Source organism: Coregonus lavaretus (genome assembly GCF_964263955.1).
Source record: "Coregonus lavaretus genome assembly, chromosome: 31".
Lineage (NCBI taxonomy): Eukaryota > Metazoa > Chordata > Actinopteri > Salmoniformes > Salmonidae > Coregonus > Coregonus lavaretus.
Genome location: NC_140018.1, coordinates 7057221 through 7068285, shown reverse-complemented (window position 1 = coordinate 7068285; position 11065 = coordinate 7057221). Strand labels below are relative to the sequence as shown.

The 11065-nt window shown below is 44.0% G+C and overlaps 2 protein-coding genes across 2 annotated transcripts; both read left to right on the top strand.

The window, feature by feature from the left end:
• Positions 1 to 2557: 2557 nt before the first annotated feature.
• LOC311106878 (actin, alpha cardiac muscle 1-like) lies at positions 2558 to 5163 on the top strand (the record flags this gene model as incomplete). Its single annotated transcript, XM_084149266.1, has 6 exons — positions 2558 to 2686; positions 2995 to 3319; positions 3492 to 3653; positions 3775 to 3966; positions 4230 to 4411; positions 5020 to 5163. The coding sequence occupies 6 exons, from the start codon at positions 2558 to 2560 to the stop codon at positions 5161 to 5163; spliced, it is 1134 nt and encodes a 377-aa protein (XP_084005392.1).
• A 1680-nt stretch (positions 5164 to 6843) lies between these two features.
• LOC311106828 (gap junction delta-2 protein-like) lies at positions 6844 to 8220 on the top strand (the record flags this gene model as incomplete). Its single annotated transcript, XM_084149200.1, has 2 exons — positions 6844 to 6920; positions 7365 to 8220. 2 exons carry the CDS (start codon positions 6844 to 6846, stop codon positions 8218 to 8220), a joined length of 933 nt encoding a protein of 310 aa, XP_084005326.1.
• Between the last annotated feature and the right edge of the window lie 2845 nt (positions 8221 to 11065).

The window sequence follows — 11065 nt, the reverse complement described above, 5'->3', positions numbered from 1 at the left end:
CCATGAGGGTGGTATGAGGGCCCGACGTCCACAGGTGGGGGTTGTGCTTACAGCCCAACACCGTGCAGGACGTTTGGCATTTGCCAGAGAACAACAAGATTGGCAAATTCGCCACTGGCGCCCTGTGCTCTTCACAGATGAAAGCAGGTTCACACTGTGACAGACGTGACAGAGTCTGGAGACGCCGTGGAGAACGTTCTGCTGCCTGCAACATCCTCCAGCATGACCGGTTTGGCGGTGGGTCAATCATGGTGTGGGGTGGCATTTCTTTGGGGGGCCGCACAGCCCTCCATGTGCTCGCCAGAGGTAGCCTGACTGCCATTAGGTACCGAGATGAGATCCTCAGACCCCTTGTGAGACCATATAATGGTGTGGTTGGCCCTGGGTTCCTCCTAATGCAAGACAATGCTAGACCTCATGTGGCTGGAGTGTGTCAGCAGTTCCTGCAAGAGGAAGGCATTGATGCTATGGACTGGCCCGCCCGTTCCCCAGACCTGAATCCAATTGAACACATCTGGGACATCATGTCTCGCTCCATCCACCAACGCCACGTTGCACCACAGACTGTCCAGGAGTTGGCGGATGCTTTAGTCCAGGTCTGGGAGGAGATCCCTCAGGAGACCATCCGCCACCTCATCAGGAGCATGCCCAGGCGTTGTAGGGAGGTCATACAGGCACGTGGAGGCCACACACACTACTGAGCCTCATTTTGACTTGTTTTAAGGACATTACATCAAAGTTGGGTTTTAAAAGAGATAAGTGGTTTTCCACTTTAATTTTGAGGGTGACTCCAAATCCAGACCTCCATAGGTTGATACATTTGATTTCCATTGATACATTTTGTGTGATTTTGTTGTCAGCACATTCAACTATGTAAAGAAAAAAGTATTTAATAAGATTATTTCATTCATTCAGATCTAGGATGTGTTATTTTAGTGTTCCCTTTATTTTTTTGAGCAGTGTACATGGCAGCATGCATATAGATAAAGCCAATGGATTTCATCTATCTCCGAAGTCTCCCCGGGCTCAAAGGCTCACTATAAGAAAAAAGCATATTGAACTCATAACACACGAAGGGCAAACATACAGATCAAAATAATTTCATATGACAGAAATTCAAGTTAATCTAACTTTACAATGACATGTATACACATATGTGACATTACATGACATTATGTCCTACATGAAGAGGAATCACCACCAACAGTCAACTGGATGGATGACACAAGCCCTCAACCATGCTCTCCTTATCACACATATTAGTCACAGAGTGACACAAACACACACACCCTCACACACACACACACACACACACACACACGCACACAGTAGAAAGGATGGAGTCTTAAATTGACTGAACAATAACGTCATTGTTCTTCATAGAAGGCATTTCTAAGAGCTACAATTTTTAACCCTCACATCACATAACCCCTGAAAATATAGACCCTATATGCCTGTTAAAATCCATGGCATGCTCAAGTCTATAAGAGTCAATGACGTCTGCTGCTGAAACCTAAGCCATCAAATACCATTATTCTTTATGTCTACTCACTGTGACGTGTTGAAGATAGAGGTAATACCTCCAGACATCGTCACACCCTCATACTTCACAGCTGTCTGTCCGCGCGGGTCCCCATCCATACATGGACGTTCAGGAGTCAACGCGCGAGCCTCCGCGCTCTTCTTCCCGCCCTTCCTCTCCGCTCATAGCGGGGCATGGCAACCAAATAAGGAGAAACGGGCGGCCGGGCGTAGTGGCGCTTCTAGAGTAGTCCTATAAATTGGGGTCTGCCCTCACCACACTACCGCTGCTCATTCATAGGAACAGGATACTCGGTACTGATCTGGTGAGTATCTGACAACTTGTCATTCTAATACGGGAAGCAGACAGAACTTATTTACTAAGCCAAGAAGAAAACTTTCAGCATAAAGACCTAGACTTAAGCCACTTGAAAGATGTTGAATTGGACTTATCTAGTTCGCAACCAGACAACTGGGTTTAAATGGGCTTCAATTTCAATTTTGACAGCTTTCATTTTCAAGATAACGTTACACTTCTTTTGTTGATGGATATTGCTAAAATATATAGCTGTTGTATAGCCTAAATGTTGCACAAATGTCTATTTTATTTCGGTTAGTCTGTTTTCCATCAGGTTCAGACCAAAAAGCGAAATTGATGATTAATCATATTGAATAATGATCTGCAGTTCATTATTATTATTATTATTATTATTATTATTATTATTATTATTATTATTATTATTATTATTATTATATGAATAATACGTTATTTGACATTGTGGTGCTCTCTATAGGGTTTTAAAAGAGATAAATAATTACTTAAAACAAGTTTGTTAGACTTGTATGGCCTGTATACTGTGAACTGTAGCCTATACTGTATAGCCTACCAGTGTTTCGCGGGGCCACAACAAAAAGAGGTAGGCTACTGTTGGGGCTACTCTAGGACCGGAGTTGGGAAACACTGTTGTATATGACCTGTAGCCTATACTACTTAGCCTAATGTGCGTTTTATCACAACAGAAACCCAGCTGACATCATGTGTGATGACGACGAGACTACCGCCCTTGTGTGCGACAACGGCTCCGGTCTGGTGAAGGCTGGCTTTGCCGGAGATGACGCACCTCGCGCTGTGTTCCCTTCCATCGTTGGTCGCCCCCGTCATCAGGTAAACTTCACAGCATGAAAGTCAATGAAACATTTATGAGGATATATCATACATACATCAAACTAGGCGTTTTTCCAGACTTAATTGTCTATACATGATGCATTAACCTTGATTATCTGCTCACAATTATATTTTACCTAACCACTAGACCATTGAATTGTGAAAGAAAGAAAGAAGAAAGACACAAAGAAAGAACAATTATGAATGAATGAATGTCCTATGCTATTGTAGCTTACAACTAACTATCTGGCCCTCTGTTTGACTTTGGGGAATTGTGTTTTGACTAAGTTTCCTTTCTTCCCCTGCAGGGCGTGATGGTGGGCATGGGACAGAAGGACTCATACGTGGGAGACGAGGCCCAGAGCAAGAGAGGTATCCTGACCCTCAAGTACCCCATCGAGCACGGCATCATCACCAACTGGGATGACATGGAGAAGATCTGGCACCACACCTTCTACAACGAGCTGCGTGTGGCCCCTGAGGAGCACCCCACCCTGCTCACTGAGGCCCCCCTCAACCCCAAGGCCAACAGGGAGAAGATGACCCAGATCATGTTTGAGACCTTCAACGTCCCTGCCATGTACGTGGCCATCCAGGCCGTGCTGTCCCTCTACGCCTCCGGCCGTACCACAGGTGAGAGCAGAGGAGAAAGGCTCCATGCATTAACATTCAATTCAGATCCAGTGCATTATTGAGTCCTGTGCAACCTTTCATTACATGAATCGTAGTTTACACCATTAAGATAAACATAAAGCTGTTCAATTGTATTTCCATGGTTTACAGAGTATTCTACCTCATGTTCTAGGTATCGTGCTGGACTCTGGTGATGGTGTGACCCACAACGTGCCCATCTATGAGGGTTACGCTCTGCCCCACGCCATCATGCGTCTGGATCTGGCCGGTCGCGACCTCACTGACTACCTGATGAAGATCCTGACAGAGCGTGGCTACTCCTTCGTTACCACTGGTGAGTCCATAATTCCTGAGAATAAATGTATTTGCTATGTTTGATATTGAATGGTACAGTCATAATTCGTTATACACCTTCTCGACCAAACTGCTAAACTTTGAATCTTCTATTCTAACAGCCGAGCGTGAGATCGTGCGTGACATCAAGGAGAAGCTTTGCTACGTGGCCCTGGACTTTGAGAATGAGATGGCCACCGCTGCCTCCTCCTCCTCTCTAGAGAAGAGCTATGAGCTGCCCGACGGTCAGGTCATCACCATCGGCAACGAGCGTTTCCGCTGCCCTGAGACCCTCTTCCAGCCTTCCTTCATCGGTAGGTATCTTAGAAGCATTGTGCATCTCATTGTCCAATCAAACCTATTTGTACTTCTTTAAGAGACGAGAAAATATCCCCTGTGTGATCTTATATAGCCTTTATAGCAGCTACATAAGACATTATACCAACTACTGCCAAACAGACTGTATGTTTATATTGAAGCGGTGAGGGAGCTGTCCATTTCAGCACCAGTTAGGCCTACATGGGTGACTTCTCATCCAGAGCATTCGCTTACAACATTTTCTCTTCTATCTCACCAGGCATGGAGTCTGCTGGTATCCATGAGACCACCTACAACAGCATCATGAAGTGCGACATTGACATCCGTAAGGACCTGTACGCCAACAACGTCCTGTCCGGCGGTACCACCATGTACCCTGGTATTGCTGACCGTATGCAGAAGGAGATCACTGCCCTGGCCCCCAGCACTATGAAGATAAAGGTAAATATTATTCTCACTGAAGACCACAAACTGAACATCTAAGACCAACCTGACCACAATCTCACAGTGTGAGCCTACTAATGACCAATCACAGCCTACTAATGACCAATCACAGCCTACTAATGACCAATCACAGCCTACGAATGACCAATCACAGCCTACTAATGACCAATCACAGCCTACGAATGACCAATCACAGCCTACGAATGACCAATCACAGCCTACGAATGACCAATCACAGCCTACTAATGACCAATCACAGCCTACGAATGACCAATCACAGCCTACGAATGACCAATCATAGCCTACTAATGACCAATCGCAGCCTACTAATGACCAATCACAGCCTACGAATGACCAATCACAGCCTACTAATGACCAATCACAGCCCATGAATGACCAATCACAGCCTACGAATGACCAATCATAGCCTACTAATGACCAATCGCAGCCTACGAATGACCAATCACAGCCTACTAATGACCAATCACAGTAACACCTATATTCTCCTTATAATGCATTATATGCACATTTCAACAAGTTCTGTACTGTATGATGCATTATAATGCACTACATATTGAGGGGTTATCCTCTTCCCCCTTCTCTAGATCATCGCTCCCCCCGAGCGTAAGTACTCGGTCTGGATCGGCGGCTCCATCCTGGCCTCTCTCTCCACCTTCCAGCAGATGTGGATCAGCAAGCAGGAGTACGACGAGGCTGGCCCCTCCATCGTCCACAGGAAGTGCTTCTAAGCTCCCCACTGGCCCACCGCTCCCCCCTGAGACAGTCAGACGCCCACGGATGCAAAAACTGTTTACATTACCTCCGCCTATGGATATGTAGTTTATAACCCATATGGAAGTTCCAAATCCAGACAGGCCTCTGTTTTATGTTTTGTCAATGATGTACAGTTTGTTTACACCCAAGTGCAATTTATATGTGGATATTTTACTGGTTCATGAATTAATTTAATAATATGTGGATATTTATTTGCTTTATAAAAAGACCCGGGATCTTGAATAATACCTCACTTTGTCATCTCGTCTATCCTCTGCACTTATAACCTGAGGGAGTATATTGGTATTTGTTGTATTATAATTCAGGAAAATGACATACTGTATCTGTTTACCCATAGGCTATCCATTCACAATACAGGTTTAACTCATTCCTACTAGTCAGATTAGTAGGCTACATGTTAAGTCCAGTCACACACACTGTACAGTACAGTACAATGTGGTGTGTTAAAAAATAACTACTAGAGGCAGTCCACTAAGTTGTTTCTATCTTTAGACCCTCTGAGGCAACCCTTTAAAGAGATGACTCAACCCAGATAGATCAACTTGTCTGGGAGAGTATAGGCTAAGGAATTATCGCGGCTTTGAATACAAACAAATGCTTAGGCTACTGTAAGGTAATGTATTGTTGCTTTGCCTGATAGACTGTAACATCTGTTTTTATACAGACACTATAGCCATCAGTAAAGATCAAGGGTCAGCAACCGATTAATGGCTTAGCCCTGCAGGCATGTTTCAATATAGTCTCTCCACAACAGAAGCAGTTTTAACGTTGTGGACCTCCATCATGACAACAATAATAGTCTACAGAATAGGCTTACAGAGAATACAGACCAGAACAATAGGGGCGCTCTCTCTCTCTCTCTCTCTCTCTCTCTCTCTCTCTCTCTCTCTCTCTCTCTCTCTCTCTCTCTCTCTCTCTCTCTCTCTCTCTCTCTCTCTCTCTCTCTCTCTCTCTCTCTCTCTCTCTCTCTCTCTCTCTCTCTCTCTCTCTCTCTCTCTCTCTCTCTCTCTCTCTCTCTCTCTCTCTCTCTCTCTCTCTCTCTCTCTCTCTCTCTCTCTCTCTCTCTCTCTCTCTCTCTCTGTGTTTCTTAAATTCTGAAAGCGGTCACTACTCGTTCTGTCACTGTCATGTGGTTGTCTTACAGGCGACAGACATCCCCCGTGATTTGAGCTTATAACCAATCATTTGTATTACATATTAATATGCTACATTCCCGCCTTATACTTGGAGAACAATGAAAGTAAAAAAAGACTGGTGTTTCTCTCTGCCTCTCTCCACCAACCTGTCCGCGCGTGACGCAAGGAGAGTATACTTAAAGCAGGATTAGCTCTCTACGGACATTAAACTCAACTGCCCTCCGTTCAAGCACCGCGCGACATACCGTCCCGCGCGCGCGATCGAAAATAGGAGGGCTTTCTACTAATCAGCACTCAGGCTCGCACGAGCAAAAGTGCTTGGGTTGTCGAGTGAGCTTTTAGCAGAGGCGCAGAAGGTAGAAGGCAAGAGCGAACGCAGCAGCGGTGCGTTACCAATGCATTCTCCAGATATTGGAGCATCTGGAGAGTAAAACACGGGAAACAATAGATTCCACAGGAATTTTGCACGGTGCACGGTGTGCTATTGTCTCCGAATGAATGACCATGGGGGAGTGGACAATATTAGAACGTCTCTTGGAGGCGGCTGTCCAACAGCATTCTACTATGATCGGAAGGTAAGAGGGAAAGTGAGGATAGCTTTGTAAAAGTGTTAGAAGGAGTGTGTGTTGAAGTCAAGTGCTGAAAGTGATTGGGCATAAAGAACTGTACAAAAAAAAAACGCCAAAATAAAATTCATGACAATATGCTAAAAATGTGAACCAATATGGAATCATGGCATAAACATAACATTCACGAAAAATGTTTTTGATAACACATTTTGTGATAAGAGAGCTGTCACTTGAGGTGAAACACTGTGGCGCTTTCCTTTTAGAACAGAACTGGCTGGTGGCTTTCAGCACTGGACAGCTCCCATTTAGCGCTCGCTTAGTAGCCTACACTAGAGTCAGCTTTACTTTGCAATCGCTAATTGTGTCTATCTTGTTTGTTTAACGATTAAGCCTATCATATCTCCACATCTAAACAGCAACATTTTGTTTTCGTGCTTGTTTGTTTTGTAGGATCCTCCTAACTGTGGTGGTGATCTTCCGGATTCTAATCGTTGCGATCGTTGGAGAGACTGTCTATGATGACGAGCAGTCCATGTTTGTGTGCAACACCCTGCAGCCCGGCTGTAACCAGGCCTGTTACGACAAGGCGTTCCCCATTTCCCATATCAGATATTGGGTGTTTCAGATTATTCTGGTGTGTACCCCCAGTCTCTGTTTCATCACCTACTCCGTGCACCAGTCCGCCAAGCAGAAGGAGCGCTTGGAGCGGGGGTACTCCACGGTGTTCCTCTCCTTGGACAAGCGCCAAGATTCCATCAAAAGAGACGACAGCAAAAAGATAAAAAACACCATTGTGAATGGAGTACTTCAGAACACGGAGAACTCAACGAAAGAAGCCGAGCCCGACTGCTTGGAGGTGAAGGACATCCCAAATTCGGCCATGAGAACTAGTGGAAAGTCTAAAATGAGGAGGCAGGAGGGAATCTCAAGATTCTACATCATCCAAGTGGTTTTCCGAAACGCGCTAGAGATAGGGTTCCTGGTGGGTCAATATTTCCTGTATGGATTCAATGTCCCCGCGGTATATGAGTGTGATCGATACCCCTGCATCAAAGATGTAGAATGCTACGTTTCAAGGCCCACGGAAAAGACAGTGTTTCTGGTCTTCATGTTTGCAGTCAGTGGCGTCTGTGTGCTTCTGAACTTGGCTGAACTCAATCATCTTGGATGGAAGAAGATCAAAGTAGCTGTCAAAGGCGTGCAGGCCAGGAGGAAGTCCATCTACGAGATCCGTAACAAAGACTTGCCTAGAATGAGCATGCCCAATTTCGGCCGCACTCAATCAAGTGACTCTGCCTATGTGTAGCTGTCGATTTCAGCACAACTGAATGGAACAATTGTAGCCTACAAAGAATTCTAATATATTTAATAAGAATGTGGTAGACCTTTTATCTCACCGACTTCGTTTGCGAAGTAGGTCGGGTAGATCGAATTTATTTGTCTTTTATGGGTAAGTAAAAAACAAACGGACCAAAACGTTTGTTTGTCATTATATATATATATATATATATATATATATATATATATATATATATATATATATATATATATATATACGAGAAGGCACTGATGCAACTTTTTAGTATGGTTTATCCTATATTTTGTAAAATGCTTAAAAGCATATAATATAGGCTATGTGTGTTCACATATTCACTCGTCGTTCACTTCAGCGGTTGAACATGGAGTAAATACTTGCACTAAATATGAATAATGAGCCAAAATATATCCGATTTGTGCTGTGACGGTCTTTTAATGCCATTCCACCGGTTTTAAACTCCACATATCATTATAGGAAGGAAACACACACATTATTTGGCAGTTTTGGGGTCAATATTCCTCAAATGTACACATATGCTTCTAGTAGCCTATTTCACTCATTTCACATATTTGCCAGATAGATAAATTACATTAGCACTGTCAGTTGTTGTGGTTGCCTGAGTTTGCACCATTGACCTTAACCTAGCTGATCACTCCATTGGGGCGTGGGGAGGGGGTGCTGCAAATGCTTTTTTATTTATTTTTTCTTTACACCCAAGAAAGAGCCCATTGCTTTTATTTGCGGGGAAATTTATTTTCTTGATTTTATGTCGTCAAGTGCCATATATGTAATTAAATATAAACATGACATATCAATAGAGTATTCTCTTCATCATGAAAGCTACATTCCAGTAAATGCTGTTGTCAACTTTGATTTGAATCGTTGTGGTTTCTATGGAAATGATATGCTCCTACATTATCATTTCTGGTTTCATTTTGCAACATACAAAAAAAAAAAAACTTTGCGTTTTCAAAAAGTATTGATGAGCAATTAGTCAAATAGACCACACATCTAAGTTGAAATCAATAAGATAAAGGGTAATAGATGTTTGCCCCTGGTGCTACCATTTTCCAAAGCAATGATTTAAACTTAAAGTATCAATGTACACTACATGGCCAAAAGTAGTAGCCTTCAAATTAGTGGATTGGGCTATTTCAGTCACGCCCGTAGCTATAAGGTGTATAAAATCGAGCACACCGCCATGCAATCTCCATAGACAAACATTGGCAGTAGAATGGCCCGTACTGAAGAGCTCAGTAACTTTCAACATGGCACTGTCATAGGATGCCACCTTTCCAACAAGTCAGTTCGTCAAATTTCTGCCCTGCTAGAGCTGCCCTGGTCAACTGCAAGTGCTTTTATCGTGAAGTGGAAACATCTAGGCGCAACAACTGCTCAGCCGCGAAGTGGTAGGTCACACAAGCTCACAGAACAGGACCGCCAAGTGCTGAAGCACGTAGCGCGTAAAAGTCGTCTGTCTTCGGTTGCAACACTCACTACCGAGTTCCAAACTGCCTCTGGAAGCAACGTCAGCACAACAACTGTTCGTCGGGAGCTTCATGAAATGGGTTTTCATGGCAGAGCAGCCGCACACAAACCTAAGATTACCATGTGCAATGCCAAGCATCAGCTGGAGTGGCGTAAACCTCGCCACCATTAGACTCTGGAGCAGTGGAAATGCATTCTCTGGAGTGATGAATCACGCTTCACCATCTGGCAGTCCGACGGATGTATCTGGGTTTGGCGGATGCCAGGAGAACGCTACCTGCCCGAATGCATAGTGCCAACTGTAAAGTTTGGTGGAGGAGGGGCTGTATTTCATGGTTCGAGCTAGACCCATTAGCTCCAGTGAAGGGAAATCTTAACGCTACAGCATACAATGATATTCTAGACGATTATGTCCTTCCAACTATGTGGCAACAGCTTGGGGAAGGCCCTTTCCTGTTTCAGCACGACAATGCCCCTGTGCACAAAGCGAGGTCCATACAGAAATGGTTTGTCGAGATCAGTGTGGAAGAACTTGACTGGCCTGCACAGAGCCCTGACCTCAACCCCATCGAACACCTTTGGGATGAATTGGAAAGCCCGCTGCGAGCCAGGCCTAATCGCCCAACATCAGTGCCCGACCTCACTAATGCTCTTGTGGCTGAACGGAAGCAAGTTCCAACAGCAAATTTCCAACATCTAGTGGAAATCCTTCCCAGAAGAGTGGTGGCTGTTATAGCAGCAAAAGGGGGACCAACTCCATAGTAATGCCCATGATTTTGGAATGAGATGTTCGACGAGCAGGTGTCCACATACTTTTGGCCATTTAGTGTAAGACCAAACTGAAAGGTGATCCTATCCAAAAAAGTAACATTGAATTAAAGTATACAAGATGTGTGTGTAATGTGTGATGCTTTCAAATTGTACAGTAGATTCACTGCAAAGCACAGTAAATACCATCAGTACAATTATATCCTGTTTGCCTTTGGGCCATTGCACTCCTTAGGGCCAAATGTTTCAAAAAGTAAACAGATTCCCTGTCTACATCCACTTCATCCTCCTTGGCTTCTGGGGTCGTAGAGCAGGGATCATCAACTAGATTCAACCGCGGGCCGATTTTTTCTGGAGTGGATGGTTGCAAGGCTGGAACTAATTTCAAATAATTTGTAGAATGCAAATTGAAAACAGATATAATGTTTGACTAAAACATTATCATTTCAAACCTTGCTTACATTTGTACACGATCATGTGTCTCTCTACTATGCATGGGAATACTTGGGAACAGATTTCAATTCACTTGGAGCTGATTTCCTGGAGTTTTTTACAGTCTTTTATGTCCAACAATGAA